General features: G+C 39.0%; 1 protein-coding gene across 1 annotated transcript in view; it reads left to right on the top strand.

Annotated features, from left to right (window-relative positions):
• The window catches only part of LOC126184293 (Down syndrome cell adhesion molecule-like protein Dscam2), a 595,669-nt gene that overhangs the window by 538,043 nt on the left and 39,315 nt on the right, over positions 1 to 18,311 (top strand). Inside the window, exons 24-25 of the mRNA XM_049926671.1 lie at positions 2,375 to 2,518; positions 4,041 to 4,184. Coding sequence (XP_049782628.1) covers positions 2,375 to 2,518; positions 4,041 to 4,184 — 288 coding nt within the window. The remainder of the gene's footprint in view (positions 1 to 2,374; positions 2,519 to 4,040; positions 4,185 to 18,311) is intronic.

Below are 18,311 nucleotides of genomic sequence, written 5' to 3'. Positions count from 1 at the left end.
TTTTCAGACATGTGCAGAATCACAGCGGTGGGTATGAACTAACTGTTCACATTTAGTAAACAAAACAACAGTTTCAAAAAAATGTGAAGTGGGAAAGATAGCACAAGAAAAGCATGTAAATACATCAAAGAAGTTGCAATTGTTTGATGAGTTTGCAGATATAGAAATTTTCTCGGACAGTCACGGATGAAGTCTTGCAGCAATATTTCGCTATGACCTTAATGTGAAAGCATGCAGACACGTTAAACCTGGGGCACCTATGAAGGTAGTTACAAAAAAACATAGGATTAGTAATAACAGAGAAGAAAAATAGAAGCATCTTATGGATTGTGGATGCAAACGATGTTTACAGAAATGAACTAGAAACTGCAACCTACAACCTAAAGCAAGCCTTACATCTCACAAGAGAGGGGGTCATTGTCGTTAGTGGAATACCTCACAGATATGATTTAATGACCACCTCGTGTGTAAATCTTGAAATCAGAAAGACAAACAGACAGATCCATAAGATCTTCAAAATGAACCAAAATGCACATTTTCTCAGTATGGACTTTCTTGAAAGGAGTCACCATACAAAACATGGAATGCATTTAAATAGAAGTGGTAAAACTCTATTAGGTAAAAAAATACTTCATATGTTAGAAAAACTCAGTCAACAAGGAAATGGTACCATCATCCCTGTGATGTCCTCAACAGCAAAAGAGCAGCCTTCAACACCAAATAACTGCCAATTCAAATGCGATGTACTGTGAATACTACTTTACTGGATGCACAAAGACAGTGTTGTATGTACAGAAAATAGCATTTTCTGGTAAAAACATGTGTCTTTTGGATTAGCTGTATTATCTGATTATCTGTGCTGTCTTGGTTTTGTGTTATTCCTGATAACTGTTTGCTTTTCTTTATGAGAAATCAGTGAATCAACAGCAGTATCACTTCTTGAAACGTAACAATTTCTTGCCTCAGAAATTTAAACCTGGTCAGTGAACAAATAAAACTTGTTGTAGAGCATAAATATCTTAATCAAAGTGTTTCTTTTTTGTTATTTCAAATAATGATTCCATTGAATTTGAATCTGTATACTCCAACAGTTAGTTTTGTGGCATTATTCCACTTGAAGTTACTGCAGCTGGTTATACCTATGTCCTTGATTACCGTGACTTGTTTACTGGTTGTTGTGACTTGACCTTCAGAATCAGGTAGCAGTCTTAGGAGAGAATGTGTGTGTGTGTGTGTGTGTGTGTGTGTGTGTGTGTGTGTGTGTGTGTGTGTGTGTAGGCGTGCATGTGTGCGTGCATGCGTGCATGTGCATGTGCATGTGCATGTGTGCATGTGGGTGGGTATGTCTGCAACCTAAGTTATTTCACTTCCTTTTTATGTGTCTATCAAACAATCAGCGTGTATGGTATTTGGTGACTAGTGATCTTACATATAGAACTATTATTGATGTTTGCACTAGATAAATCTGATGTTGCAAACAAACTGATACAATGAAAATTGAGAGTATTAAATGATTATATGACAGTTAAAGATGTTGAAACTGTAGATGTCTAAATACCCTTAAAAACCTCTTATGATAAACTTAGTAATGGAGGAAGGAATTTTCCCAGAGATATTAAAAAGGAATATGGTGGTGCCTATGTTTGGTGTCCAACTCACCTTTTTCTCACAATAAGTCAATTCCTGTCAACCTTGGATCTGAGTGACCTGCACCTGCTTTGCAACTTTTTCCAACATATTTCTCTTTTCCCCTCAAAATTCTAAAAGTGCCAAGATTTAGGTATGGTTTTCCTGCACTTATATGTTACAGTCAGGAAACACTTGGAATTTTGTCTGTTGAATGTAAATACTGGCCAATCATACTGTCTTCTTGCAATTTTACAGTTTTCTCAATAATATTTTTCTTTTGATATAATTATTCAGCTTTTTTCCATATAAATATTAATGACAAGAGCACCAGATCTAAATGCGACTATCAAATTAATGATACACTTCTTGAATTCAATGACATAAACCTAGTAAAAATTGAGACCATATTCTATAGTAAGGTCACAAACCAAAAAATTTATAAATTTCAATACTTATGCTAATTTTACTTTTTAACTACTCAAACATTGAGGTTTAACAGTATGGCAGCAGAATTATATGAAATAATAAAAAATTAAATTTTAATATGTGTGTTTCTGTTCATATGCAGTAATAATAAATTTCATTGCTATCAAAATCCAGGAAGCAAAAAACGTTACTAACACTTAAATGTCATTCCTTTGTTATATTTTTAAACATCCTTATCTTAAGGGCCTACTGTTACATTGAAGAATATGTTACACAAATCTTTGTAAAACTAAAGCCAATTAAATATAACATATTTCAGTGGGAAATAACATTGGCCTTGAGAAATTATTCCTGATTGTTGGTCTAAGCCCTGGAACAACATACAATCTTAAAGTTACTGCACACAACTCAGCTGGTTCAAATGTTGGGAATTACCAATTCACAACACTTAGTATCAATGGAGGTAAGTAGGAAGTTTATTATATTTTTATAGAGTGAAACATACCTAGTTTCTGAATGAACGTAACTCCATCTTCTATCTAGAGTGTGGGACTACAGCTGGTCAATTTCCAATAATACAATATCAATCATCATTATTTAGGTTTTATTTTTAGGCTACTAGTTTCAACACTACATTATGTCATCTTCAGGCCTGCTTAAATCTAGTAACCTTTGTGTTACAAAATATAGCACCACTTTTAACTGGTCTCACAAAGATTATTATGGGCATGTGTGCTCCTTGGACAGAGACCAGTTAAAAGTGCTGCTATATTTTGTAACATGAAGGTTACTCAATTTAAGCAGGCCTGAAGGTGACATAATGTATTATCAAAACTGGCAGCCTAAAAATAAAACCTAAATAATGGTGATTGGTATTGTATTATTGGTATACCTAGTTTTTTGTCAGATCTAACTTTATTTTCCATTGTTTGAGTCTTGTAGAGTACCATTTTGTTTTCACAATGAGTTGCATATTTAGTTCACTTTTATTTTATTTTGTGGATGTCTGAATACTGATATTGTTTTATTTTGTTACTGGTTCTCTTATTATGTGGTTTATATTAGCTACATAGTATGTCAAACAGATGGAATAGTAAATTTATTGTGTGTAAAATATTTCTGACAACCTATGCAAATGAATGACTTGTGTTTGCATTTGACTTTAAATTCATTGCAAAAGACATCAAACCATTTCAAGAAATATAGTTATTTGGACAAAACAAAATAAATACTTTTCACAACCTGAAATTTGTAGTTGCTTGTTTTATGAAATACATAGCAACATTTGTATGTTCAAAATACAAGTGAAAATACTGTAAGGTATTTTTTGGTCTGCAATGATTATTAAGATGATGCTATTAACCATGAAACTTTATGCAAAACTGTGAATTACTGCAGTGAATTGCTAATGATATCATCAGAATGAATTATTTAGTTATACCTAGAAGGCCACATGTAATTAATAATATACTGAAACATGATGCTAGGGAACAAGTTATACCATTGGTCATGTGTGTCTGCCTCACTTTTTATTTCTGAATTGTACATAATTTTATCAATTAGCTACAGATCAAGTTTCTCAACTCATATAATAATATCTTTATTTAAGATTATGGCACTATTAGGAAACATTACAGTATCTGCTCATGGGATTGGAATGACTCCTTACCCTCTCCCTTAAAACCCACATCCTTTCGTCTTTCCCTCTCCTCCCCTCTTTCCTGATGAAGTAACCTTGGGTTGTGAAAGCTTGAAATTTGTGTGTGTGTTCGTATGTTTTTTATTGTGTCTATCTACCAGCGCTTTCTCATTTGGTAAGTCACAGCATCTTTGTATTTTATATATATTTTTCTCACGTGGAATGTTTCTTTCTATTATGTACAGATCATATCAATATTTTAATATGGATATGAATGTAAATCATAGCCTGCATGTAAAAATTTTCTGTTGTTTCATCAAAATAATCAAAAACTTCTCTTCACCAGGTGTGAATACCCCAAACCAGATATTAGTGAATGGTGATGAACAACTACCACTACATAAGGATTTGAAAGTGATACTGTTATCAGTTTTTTCTGCTTTGGTTGTCATAGCAAGCATCTTTGGTGTCTGCTTCTGTGTAAGGAAAAGTAAGTTCATATATCTAAGACACAGATATCATTTGTACTAGGAATCACAGCTAGACGAAGAAACATTTGCTATTTTGGTAAAATTTCAATATTACATAAAATAGAATAATTTGATTATAATTGTGGAATTCATTGTCTAACTCCAAATACTTGTTAGCAATAAGTTTCAGGGAATAACGATATTAGTAATAATAATAATAATAATAATAATAATAATAATACAGATATGAATTAAGATAAAACATGAAGCAAGTTCCACACAATTTGAATCTTTGGTTGATGCCTCCTACCCAACTCCAAAAAGAAAGATGCAATAAATTCTGAGAAGAAAATGTTGTAAATTGCAAGCTGTGCTTCCACCCGGAATGTGAAGCTAGCTGCCTTGAGCACTTCAGTTAAGTATCTATAATAACAATGTATGGCCTCTGAATCCATTGCCACACTTCAGCCACATGAAAGTGAGCCGCAATCTAGCCAGGTGCACTCAGTGTCCTTGATAGTAACAAGCAGAGCCTCCTTCAGATCTAACATGTGACACTCCTACCCTCAAGCAAACATACCAAGTGTACACTGATCTCATATCCTGAGATTCTAGTTACAATGTTTAGGGATACAAGAGTAATGAACAAATTAATTAGGAGAGTCTCTAAGGAGCTTAAGTCAAGGGAACAAGCCAGGGTGTGGGGGGTGAGCAAGAGAGAAGTTAAGCTGATAACAGCAGCATGTTGGCAACAGAGAACTTTTGGAAACCTGAGATGTTTTAAGTACCTGTAAGGACAGTTAATAAATCAGAATTAAGGCATGTAGCATGTGAAGGTAGAAGCATAAATGAAGCAAATGGGGACAGTGATGGAGAAAAATTAGAGAAGAAGCAATTTTTCAGAAACAGCAGCCGAGAAAAGATGAGACATGACAAACAACAAAGTGGACAATGATGTTAGTGACAGTGTGTGTGTACAAGGGAAGGAGGGGTGGGGGGATCAAGTGTGGTTGAAATGGAACCGATGTAGATAATATCAGCAGTAATTAGTATTAGTTGAAACAACATAGGTGGTGGGATCCTAACAAATGCTGTAAAGGAGATCCTTTATTCCAATATTTTGGTGTACTGGTGCTGGGAGGAAGATTTCAAGTTACACACAAGCCAGGAAGTTTTCAAATTATACACAAGCCACAAACAGATACCAAAGCTATGACCACTGTGCATCAGTACATACTCTCTGCTTGGAAAATTCTTTACTCTTCTTTCTCTTTCTTTTTATTAGTTCTGGTACTGGATGAGGATGAGATGACACAGGAAGTTCCCCATTTTTTCAGGTTAGTGGGGTGATAATCCAATGTGAAGACAGTGGTTGAACTGGCTATGCATTCACACAGATTCATTTGGAAAGGGTGTCAACTGCAAAAGTGGAACCACTGCTTTTTGTCTATGGGTCTAACATTTCTGGAAGTAAAAACTTGGCAGATCATCGGACTGAGCTCAAGATTTAGGAAGATGGCATGAGATTTAGAAAAGGATCAAATGAGTAGTATGTGTGAAAAAATTTAGATTTTTTTAGACACTCAACTATTCCATATCACAAATCAAGACAGTGGAAATATCATCAGAACTTCAAAACCAAATTGTGTATCTATTTCTCTCTCAGAAGAGTACAGGTTAATGGTACACACAGACTGATTAAAGTGAGAGGAAAATACATCATAAGTTTGGTTTCTAACATTTTGAGTAAGCAGGAGACAAGCCACATTCTTGGTTATAAAGAGAGGTGACATAAATGGCAACTAGGTGCATGTAAGAGGGATGGGAGTGGAGCTATGACTGGCGCACAGTTTACTCACTTCAGGTAATATTTCTGATTTTACTATATGAGGAAAGGGAAGATCAGGATTTAACATTCTGTCAACAATGAGGTAATAGATGTGGAGTACTTACTGAGACTGGGGAAGCATGCAGAAGGAAACTGGCTGTGCCCTTCCAAAGGAACCATCCTGGAGTTTAGGAAAACCATGGAAAACCTAACTGTAGATTCCCAAATGGGGATTGGGATCGCCATCTTATCACTGCAACAACTAATTCAGTTTTTAATATATATATTTATTTATTTATTCTTTGCCCATGGACTCCAGCTGAAAATCCAGCTGAGAGTATTGGGTGTGTCATACAATAGGCTATTAACATCAAACTTAATTTCATTAAATATAAATGAAACAAATAATTAAACAGAAATAGTCCATAAGCATACAAAGGTATTACATGTTTCACATTATATATACACACAAATCCAAACAACATACAGAAATGATAATTTTTAAAGGTACATTTCAGTAATGATGTGACATATTTAAACACCTTCTTAGTATTCACTCAAACTGTATATACATTTCTCTGTGAGATATAGTTTCAAATGATTTTCAAAACATTTTGGGTCTGTTTCTTTTTTAATGATTTTGGGGAATTTATTACACTCCTGGAAATGGAAAAAAGAACACATTGACACCGGTATGTCAGACCCACCATACTTGCTCCGGACACTGCGAGAGGGCTGTACAAGCAATGATCACACGCACGGCACAGCGGACACACCAGGAACCGCGGTGTTGGCCGTCGAATGGCGCTAGCTGCGCAGCATTTGTGCACCGCCACCGTCAGTGTCAGCCAGTTTGCCGTGGCATACGGAGCTCCATCGCAGTCTTTAACGCTGGTAGCATGCCGCGACATCGTGGACGTGATCCGTATGTGCAGTTGACGGACTTTGAGCGAGGGCGTATAGTGGGCATGCGGGAGGCCGGGTGGACGTACCGCCGAATTGCTCAACACGTGGGGCTTGAGGTCTCCACAGTACATCGATGTTGTCGCCAGTGGTCGGCGGAAGGTGCACGTGCCCGTCGACCTGGGACCGGACCGCAGCGACGCACGGATGCACGCCAAGACCGTAGGATCCTACGCAGTGCCGTAGGGGACCGCACCGCCACTTCCCAGCAAATTAGGGACACTGTTGCTCCTGGGGTATCGGCGAGGACCATTCGCAACCGTCTCCATGAAGCTGGGCTACGGTCCCGCACACCGTTAGGCCGTCTTCCTCTCACGCCCCAACATCGTGCAGCCCGCCTCCAGTGGTGTCGCGACAGGCGTGAATGGAGGGACGAATGGAGACGTGTCGTCTTCAGCGATGAGAGTCGCTTCTGCCTTGGTGCCAATGATGGTCGTATGCGTGTTTGGCGCCGTGCAGATGAGCGCCACAATCAGGACTGCATACGACCGAGGCACACAGGGCCAACACCCGGCGTCATGGTGTGGGGAGCGATCTCCTACACTGGCCGTACACCACTGGTGATCGTCGAGGGGACACTGAATAGTGCACGGTACATCCAAACCGTCATCGAACCCATCGTTCTACTATTCCTAGACCGGCAAGAGAACTTGCTGTTCCAACAGGACAATGCACGTCCGCATGTATCCCGTGCCACCCAACGTGCTCTAGAAGGTGTAAGTCAACTACCCTGGCCAGCAAGATCTCCGGATCTGTCCCCCATTGAGCATGTTTGGGACTGGATGAAGCGTCGTCTCACGCGGTCTGCACGTCCAGCACGAACGCTGGTCCAACTGAGGCGCCAGGTGGAAATGGCATGGCAAGCCGTTCCACAGGACTACATCCAGCATCTCTACGATCGTCTCCATGGGAGAATAGCAGCCTGCATTGCTGCGAAAGGTGGATATACACTGTACTAGTGCCGACATTGTGCATGCTCTGTTGCCTGTGTCTATGTGCCTGTGGTTCTGTCAGTGTGATCATGTGATGTATCTGACCCCAGGAATGTGTCAATAAAGTTTCCCCTTCCTGGGACAATGAATTCACGGTGTTCTTATTTCAATTTCCAGGAGTGTATAAAACTTTTTGCCTGCTTCTTCAGATGTAGATTTAGATTTAGATTTCTGTTTATCCTGTAGTAATTTTCATTTCCTCTTGTACCGAGTTTGTGTACATCTTTATTTAGGAGGTGTTTATCGCTTGACCTTACCGCCATTATGCTTCGGTATATGTACAGTGAATATACTGTCGTAATATTATAGTGTACAAAAGCTGGCCTACAGGTCTGTCTTGGTGGTATTTTTGCAATGTATCTCACTGCCCTTTTCTGAATTGTGAATATTCTTTTTAACTGAGGACTTTGTCATCCACAGTCTTTGCTGTTTTATGCATGATGAAGATCTGTTTGTTTAACTTTTTACACAGTGCATCTATGTGCTCCCCCCCCCCCCCCCCATGCCAAATGTTTGTCTATTATAGTTCCTAGAAAGTTTGTGCTGGTTACTTCTTTAATAGTCTTTCCTTTTATATTATAATTTTCACTATGCTTGGTCTGAAATACTACATGCATTGTTTTAGACTGATTCAAAAACAGGTTGTTTTTTGTTAATTATTTATTTGCATTTTCGATATTCATGAGTGCTTACTTCTCAAGCTCCTTCTTTGTGTCATCTGTGCAAATGATAGTTGTGTCATCAGTATACATTATAAGTTTCTGATATATATAGATAGGGAAATCATTTAAGTAGAGTATAAATTGTATTGGCCCAAGCACCAACCCTTGCGGCACACCATGTTTAACTATTTGCAATTCTGATCTGTAGTTTGTTATATTTCCCCCACTAGTATGTCTGATTTCCGTGCATTGTTTCCTATTTGTAATGTATGATTTAAGTATGTCATAGCCTTTTCCTCTAATTCCATACTGATATAATTTCATCATTAATTTTGAGTGGTTCACACAATCAAATGTCTTAGATAGGTCCATAACAATCCCACAAGTCTTTTGTTGCCTGTCAAGTAAATTAAGAATGTGCTCAATTATATCTGTTGATACTGTTTTTCTTGACTTCCCTTCTCTGAAACTACATTGTGATGAATACAGTATACTGTACTTTGACATTAAACTTACTATTCTATTCTTTATTATCATTTCATAGATTTTAGCAAATGTTGAGATCAATGATATTGACCTGTAATTTCCTAATTCATTCCTGTTCCCTTTCTTAAATATTGGCTTCACTTTACTTACTTTCAGTGAATCTGGAAATATACCTTCTTCTATCGCAGCATTCAGCATGAGTGTCAATGGTTTTAATATACACTCTCTGCATTCCTTTATGAGATGTGATGTGACACCATCCAAGGCAGATGAATGTTTAATTTTAAGTTTTTTATTAGGTTTGACGCTTCTGTATCTGTTGTAGGTATGAAAACCATAGTATGATTTGTATGTGGGGGGTTTAACAATTTACATACTGCATTTGTTTTATTTTGTCTTATTAATTTGTCTGCTACAATAATATAATATCTGTTAAAAGTATTGGCTATTTCTATAGGGTTTGTGTTGCTTTTCCCACTCATCAGTGGGCAGATGTCCTCTGCCTGATTTCTTACTTTTCCTCTCGCTTCATTAATGAAAGACCATAAACCTTTTGAGTAGTTCTTTCCCTTACCTATAGACATCCTGATGACGGATGCTTTAGTTTCTCTGATAAAACTATAGCACTCTTTCTTTTCTACACTCCTGGAAATGGAAAAAAGAACACATTGACACCGGTGTGTCAGACCCACCATACTTGCTCCGGACACTGCGAGAGGGCTGTACAAGCAGTGATCACACGCACGGCACAGCGGACACACCAGGAACCGCGGTGTTGGCCGTCGAATGGCGCTAGCTGCACAGCATTTGTGCACCACCGCCGTCAGTGTCAGCCAGTTTGCCGTGGCATACGGAGCTCCATCGCAGTCTTTAACACTGGTAGCATGCCGCGACAGCGTGGACGTGAACCGTATGTGCAGTTGACGGACTTTGAGCGAGGGCGTATAGTGGGCATGCGGGAGGCCGGGTGGACGTACCGCCGAATTGCTCAACACGTGGGGCGTGAGGTCTCCACAGTACATCGATGTTGTCGCCAGTGGTCGGCGGAAGGTGCACGTGCCCGTCGACCTGGGACCGGACTGCAGCGACGCACGGATGCACGCCAAGACCGTAGGATCCTACGCAGTGCCGTAGGGGACCGCACCGCCACTTCCCAGCAAATTAGGGACACTGTTGCTCCTGGGGTATCGGCGAGGACCATTCGCAACCGTCTCCATTGAAGCTGGGCTACGGTCCCGCACACCGTTAGGCCGTCTTCCGCTCACACCCCAACATCGTGCAGCCCGCCTCCAGTGGTGTCGCGACAGGCGTGAATGGAGGGACGAATGGAGACATGTCGTCTTCAGCGATGAGAGTCGCTTCTGCCTTGGTGCCAATGATGGTCGTATGCGTGTTTGGCGCCGTGCAGGTGAGCACCACAATCAGGACTGCATACGACCGAGGCACACAGGGCCAACACCCAGCATCATGGTGTGGGGAGTGATCTCTTACACTGGCCGTACACCACTGGTGATCATCGAGGGGACACTGAATAGTGCACGGTACATCCAAACCTTCATCGAACCCATCGTTCTACCATTCCTAGACCGGCAAGGGAACTTGCTGTTCCAACAGGACAATGCACGTCCGCATGTATCCCGTGCCACCCAACGTGCTCTAGAAGGTGTAAGTCAACTACCCTGGCCAGCAAGATCTCCAGATCTGTCCCCCATTGAGCATGTTTGGGACTGGATGAAGCGTCGTCTCACGCGGTCTGCACGTCCAGCATGAACGCTGGTCCAACTGAGGCGCCAGGTGGAAATGGCATGGCAAGCCATTCCACAGGACTACATCCAGCATCTCTACGATCGTCTCCATGGGAGAATAGCAGCCTGCATTGCTGCGAAAGGTGGATATACACTGTACTAGTGCCGACATTGTGCATGCTCTGTTGCCTGTGTCTATGTGCCTGTGGTTCTGTCAGTGTGATCATGTGATGTATCTGACCCCAGGAATGTGTCAATAAAGTTTCCCCTTCCTGGGACAATGAATTCACGGTGTTCTTATTTCAATTTCCAGGAGTGTATTTTATACAGTGTGTTGTAGGCCTCAGTATTTTTTTGTTTGGAGAGGTCATAATACACTCTCAGATTACTTCTGGCATGGATTACTTCTCCAGTACCCAGCTTTTCTTTTTTGTTGCTTTTTGACAAGCCTTTTACTAACAGGACATGTAACATCATAGTAATAATTGGATAAAGAAAAAAATTGGTTCCATTTGGTGTTTGCATCTTTAGCTGCATATATTGTTTCCCTGTTTTCTGCCTCTAACATCTCTTTTAGCAAATTTATGTTATGTGAGTAGTTCTGTCTTCTCATCTCCCATATCTTCTGCACTGAATCCCTAGTCTTTATATTTATGTCTATCATGATCGCAAAATGGTCTGCTAATGTGGAGTTTATTACCTGTGTGTCACATTAGCATGTAGGAATCTATGTTATTACGTGATCAATTATAGTTTCACTATGCTTTGTTACTCTGGTTGGTTTATCTATTTTTATTTTTAGATTGTATGTGCTCAATAAGTCCAGTAGGGTCTTAGTATTGTCTGTATTTTTACTTGTGTCTATGTTCAGATCTCCTATAATGATCAAATGAGCATATGTTTTTGAGAGGCATTGGAGTAAATCTTCCAGCTGTTCAAAGAAGGTTTTAATTACACCATTTGGTGATTGATACAAACCTAATACACAGCATAATATCCCAGCAATTTTAGTTTCCAGTGCTGTAGCTTCAAAGCTCAATTCTATAGTATACTTTGTTATATTTATGGCTTTGGAGAGGTCATAATACACTCTCAGATTATTTCTGGCATGGATTACTTCTCCAGTACCCAGCTTTTCTTTTTTGTTGCTTTTTGACAAGCCTTTTACTAACAGGACATGTTAGAAAAAATGGCAACCCCACCACCTGTATAGGAAGTTCTGTAAAAATGGCTACTTTCACATAATTCTTCAAGTTGTACATTCCTATGTGATTTTCTTTTAGCCCATGTTCTCTAACTACTAGAATGTTTGGCCTATATTCCTGTAATATTACTCCTAGTTCTTCTGTTTTATTGTTTATGTATTGAATATTTTGGTGAAGTATTCCAATAGTTGGCTTTAAATTTAATAGTTCCCCTTCCTGTAGTATACTAAGCACATCACGTGCTCCCTTTGCTTCTGATACTATGCAGTGATTTATTTCAGTTTGTGTCATATCTTTGTCCTATGTTTATATTCCTCTCACTATTGTCAAACTGGTATTTCAGATGGACAGTTTTACTTATATCTTTTTCCATGTTCTCTTTCTGCTTACTCGATACGATAAAAATCCTCACTTGAGGTAGCAGGTCTCCTACTTCTCAGGCATCTGTCTTGATTGGAAGCTGCTTCTACTATTGATCTCCCAGGCCTCAGGTACCTCTTCTGTGTGGTTGCTCTTGCTGGTGGCTCCTGTGCTCTCCGACTTGGTGACTGCCCTACTTGGTTAGCTGCTGCAGCTAATGACTCTTGTATGTTTTTCTCACAAGCATTTTCATTGCCTTGAGATAATATTATGGAGTCTGCTGTTCTGGATGCTGTTGCTGTTGACGACAACTCTGCTGATGATTGTGGTGATTCTGCTGCTAGTGGTTTATCTGACACTGCTGCTGAGAATATCAGAGACTCTGCTGCTGCTACTGGTGTTTGTTGTAGCTCTCCTGCAGATAATGATGGTTCCACTGTTACAAACAACTCTCATTTTGACTGAATTGGGATTGGAGACCCATCCGTTACAGATGACTCATTAATAAATTTAAGTATTTCGGCACTAATAATCTTTTTCCCTTTTACGTTCATGTGGAGACCATGTCTTGTGAAGTGCTCTCTGTGAACACTGTTAATCCCTACAAAAGTCGTATTCTGGAAACCTCTACATATTTTCTCAAATAGCCTGTTTGCTGTAACAGTCTCAATGTTTACACATGAGTTTTCCATCAGATTGTGTCTCCTAGGGATACTAACAATGTAGAAATGCACTCGAGGCATCCTTTTGATTGTTTCCTTTAGGATTCTTGTTGCACGCCAAGTTTTATTACAGTAAATGTCATTTGCGCCTCCTATTATGATGCAGCTGTTATCGGTCATCAATATGTTGTCACTGTTTTCCAAAATTTCACATAGTGGCGCGCCTGGTTTGATGATGCCCGTTACATTAAGGTCTGGGTGATTTCTTCTCATAATTTCTGTAACTCCTCTCCCATGACTATCTGCAAAAATATATGTTTGTTGCTTGTGTCCTTGCTTGTGCATAACGTGGTTGTTTACTTTTCTTTCTTTACAAATATTTACGTTGTGTTTTTCTCCGTTTAATCCACTTGCATCTTTTTGTGTGGATAGTTTGTTCATATTTTTAGCCATAGACGCACTATTAACACTTTCTTTTCTTGTGATTAATTCACTTGTGTCTTTTTGAGTGATCAGTTGATTCATATTTCTAGTTACAGTCGTACTGTTTACACTTTGACATTTGGTTGTGCAGACTTACGAATTTTATGGCTAGCATTAATGTGATCTTGTTGCCTTGACAATTCAGACAGTTCCCGTATGTTTAGTGCCACATTTTCCATTGTTTTTATATATATTTTTTATAATGTCAATTTCTTTTTGAAGTTCGTCATGCACGCTGTCTGCTAATCCCGCGTAGCACTTTTCACTCGCAATCTCGTGGCCGTTACACTCTATGACACATTTACACTGTATTTGTAAATCTTCCTGAGCAAAGCAGTTTGAGTGGCACCATTTATGTTTAAACGTGCATATTCTAATTCCATTTAGCACTGTTTCGTCACATAGAATACACTTGATTGAAATTAAGTCCTCAAAAACTGCAGAGCGGTCAACGTTACGTGTACACTTGCCGCCATATGACTGAAGCTTACAGTGGAGATGCTGATTGACTAAAGGCGAAACATATTCAAAGTCAGAGATGGACATTATTGAAACAAATTTCTATCTTGGTAATTATTTGAATAAATAAAAAGTAAACAGAATGTGCCTTGGAAGGTTCAGCAGTACCGATTGACCGCCATGTCATCCTCAGCCAATAGGTGTCACTGAATGCGGGTATGGAGGGGCACGTTGTCAGCACACCAATTTCCCAGCCGTTTTCAGTTATTGTGCTACTTCTTAATCAAGTACATCCTCAGTTTGCTCACAAGGGCTGAGTGCACCTCACTTGATAACAGCACTTGATAGACCCGTCCAAGTACTATCCAAGCCAGACAGGTGATCTGACAGGAATGGAAGTTCCACTGTGGCAAGGCCATTAGTATTTGAATAAATAGATCACTCAGAGAACTGTATTCTTGAATAAATTATTCCCAGATATATAGGTTATTCCTCACTGAGTACAAATAATTATTTGTTATTTATTATTTGTAACTTAAATAATGAATATGTTACAGTATCATTACATGTTCCTCGTTTACTTCTGAGACACGTATAAACATTGTTTGTTCCTCTGGTTCAGCACAGTTTTTATGAGGTAAGTATTAATGAATGGTGCAGTGGTGTGTTTCAGTGGATCAGTGGGTTAAGTTCAAGACTACAGATATAAACTCTGGTGCTCAATCCCCCCTTTGTTCTAGCATTGATTCTGTCACTTCTGACTTCCTTCACCTCTATCAAAGAGAAAAATATCAAGTTAAGTTGCATCACATTTCAGAGCTCATGTTAAGCAATAGGTTGATGTATAACTGCCTGGAGAAGTCAGGTCAAAAACTGGAGGAAGGCACAAGCATACCATCTCGAATAGAATAGTACCAAGTAAGGAAATACAGTGTTCAGGTGAACATTGTGGTTGAACACAAATTTGCAGTGTAATAAATGGAGCATAAAAAGCTTGAAAATTAATACTACCAATGAGGCCCAATCCAACTGACTCTGCGCTTGCCAGTACTGCGTTCTCCCCCTGGTAACTAGGAAAGATTAGAACACAGCTAATCTACAATACCTTCCTTAACATGACAAGATTGCTAATCACAAGATTGCTAATGCTATTAAATATGAGTGTATTGTTGATATAATCATGCAATTCCCTCACACTTGTAGTGCTGCAGAATGAGTGAACAAAGTAATGTCTCAGAGGCTGAATGTGACTAAAATCAACTGACTTTAAATCTACAGTTTCCTAAAACAGTATTAATCAAAGAGATTCACAAAACTACACAAAAATGTGGGATGCTGCTGAATATCTAAAGGCATTTGAAATAATTGAAAGTCTTTTGGAACAACCTCTGAGAAACCTTTGCCTTAGAAGATGGAAAAGTTTTTCAACATGATGTACATCTCTGCAGTTACATAGAATCTTGCGATGGAAAAATTTTGTAAGAGACACTGGGTTTGACTACCTAAAACGGTTCATAATATTGCAGCTCTTTGGCAACTTCCTATTGAGAAAGTTTCAATAGATGGTTTGAAGGCTTCTTTCACATTTATGCCCCGAAGAAAGAACATACAACTATTGCAGCACTGTTTTGCCCATAATTCAAAAACAAATAGTTCACTTGTATTGTTGTGCATGTATAATGGAGGTGTACAAAAAACTACAGACACATAATAGCCAAAGAAACTGGTGACAAATTTCAGATGAAGTTTTCACATAAAATGAAAATTTATCTTTCTATTTTCAATGGGATATTAGGAGATAAGGCTGATGTGGAATCAGAATAAAGCTACTCACCAAAAAGTAGAATGGAATTGGTGTTTTCTCAAATTTTTGCTGAAAAATATCATATTTTAAAAATCTTACATTGTTACCAAGAAATAAATGTGATTTTCAGAAGATGTAATACTCTTCTTTGGCATTTGTAGGTGGTATTTTTTAGATATCATAAAGGCAGATCTTCCAAAATCAAATCAACTCTGATGACATGTTACAGAAAAGAGTTGTTCTGAAGATTAATTAAGAACCAACAAAAAATACTAGTACATTTGTTTTATAAATAACAAAAAATTAGAACAAGAAATTTCTTTGGATTTCAGATTTATCTATTATTCATACCCCTTTTTAATCACAGGTGATAAATGAGTGTTTTTGTTGGTCAATGAATAATATCTCAAATAATAATTTCTATTTATATTCAGTATTCACCATTCAAATAAATTTTGGCTGCTACACTCAGTTGATACGCTAAAACTGTAAATTAAAAGGCACCTGTAACAGTAAAATTTCTGTTTGTAACATGCAAATGATGTGAGAAAGTCCTGGGTTGAATACAAAAAATGGAGAGAGTAAAGATAATCATTTACCAAATAGATGAAGTGTTGAGCAGTAGATAGATACATGAACAAGATTTAACTTGCAGTTAAGCTTTTGGACAATTTCTGAGAGAGAGAGAGAAAACTACTTGCCACGTCATTGATGAGAGGGTGTGTGGTTGGAAACAGTAAAAACAGCAAAAATGTTGGGAGAAGGAAGGCAACAATGAAGGAAGGCAGAGTGAGGGTGGTGGGAAGGAGAAGCAACACGGGGCTGGGATAAGAGTGAAGCACCAGTGAGCTCACACTGGCAGAGGAAGGGGAAGGGGCAAGTTGTACATGAGCAAATAGGTGGGGGGGAGAGGGGGAGGAGAAGTGGAGTGCAGGATAAAATTGAGGAAGAGGCATACTGCATCAAGAGCAGTAAGGACATACTCAAACAACGGAAAATCCAGGATGGAATGTAACAGTACCAGAGAAGGAAAGTTGCTACTCACCATATAGCAGAGATGCTGAGTCGCGATAGGCACAACAAAAAGATTCACACAATTAAAGCTTTCAGCCATTAAGGCCTTTGTCAGCAGTAGACACACACACACACACACACACACACACACACACACACACACACACACACACTCACACTCACATAAATGCAACTTACACACACGTCTGCAGTCTCAGAGAGCTGAGACCACACTGCCACAGTGCAGCGTGGTCTCAGATGTCTGAGACTGCAGACGTGTGTAAGTTGTGTTTATGTGTGTGTGTGTGTGTGTGTGTGTGTGTGTGTGTGTGTACTGCTGAGAAAGGCCTTAATAGCCGAAAGCTTTAATCGTGTGAATCTTTTTCTTGTGCCTATCGCGACTCAGCATCTCCACTATATGGTGAGTAGCAACTTTCCTTCTACAGTAAGGATATAGATTGTTCTACATATGGTTGTAATATTCAAACCACCAGAACCCATCAGTTATAAACATGCACAGCACACATTATCAAATACCACCCCAGAAGAACTTCTTAAATGCAACACTTTCCAGGTCTTCACTACCTTAACATTTTTCCATGAAATGAGGGATGCCAAAATCCTTCCCAGATCACAAAAAGTCATGTGCTGATACCTAATATATCTATGACATATCTCGGTCAGCTCTAAATCCATAGTTACTCCCAGCCCTGTGCCATGTGTGTTATATCTGCTTGAAGACGTTCCATGAAGAGTATCCTAAGAATACCAGAATAGTCCTATTCACAATATTCTTTTGCAGGTGCACTGCACTTGTTGTATACACCTATTTACTTCCTCAACAACTGTTTTTATACAGGCTGTTCATTTTAACAAAAGACACTGAAATATCTCAAAAACTACACATCATATCTAAAAGTTATAATTCTAATTTGTTTCTCTTGGATGGGGACATCGAATGATGCCAAACTCAACCCACCACCCTAACCCATGCGTCAGTGGCGAGGATCAATATTGAAATCTTCAACAGGAACCCCCATTTTTTATTGCAGAAAACAGTTCTATGTCAAAATCTACATACATTTTTTCTAAAGCATTTTATTTGTTATCCCACAGATGGCACTGCAATTAGAGAAATAGAAATGGGTACACAATTGTAATTTATAACATACTACTCAGTGGCCCCTGAATACCCATTGGCACTTGGGACCTCACCTCCATGCTAGGAGAGTAGATCAGGCCAGTATTTCATAACTCCTAATTAGAAACCCATTCACAATGTTGTATTCCTCCAGCATATCAAACACGGGACTACTTCAAGCACCACTGTGGCTGTATAGCAAACTAAGACATAACATGCAGTACACTGTGACTGGAGCTCATGTATCATGCAGATACAGAACAGATAGTGGCTCTAAACATTACAATACTTGCGCAGTCTTTATTAGCTGCACATATGCCTATCATTTGGCGAACAGATGTGC

Source organism: Schistocerca cancellata, chromosome 4 (genome assembly GCF_023864275.1).
Source record: "Schistocerca cancellata isolate TAMUIC-IGC-003103 chromosome 4, iqSchCanc2.1, whole genome shotgun sequence".
Taxonomy (NCBI): Eukaryota; Metazoa; Arthropoda; class Insecta; order Orthoptera; family Acrididae; genus Schistocerca; species Schistocerca cancellata.
Note: the sequence above shows the minus strand (reverse complement) of the source record. Positions and strands in the feature narration are given on the sequence as shown.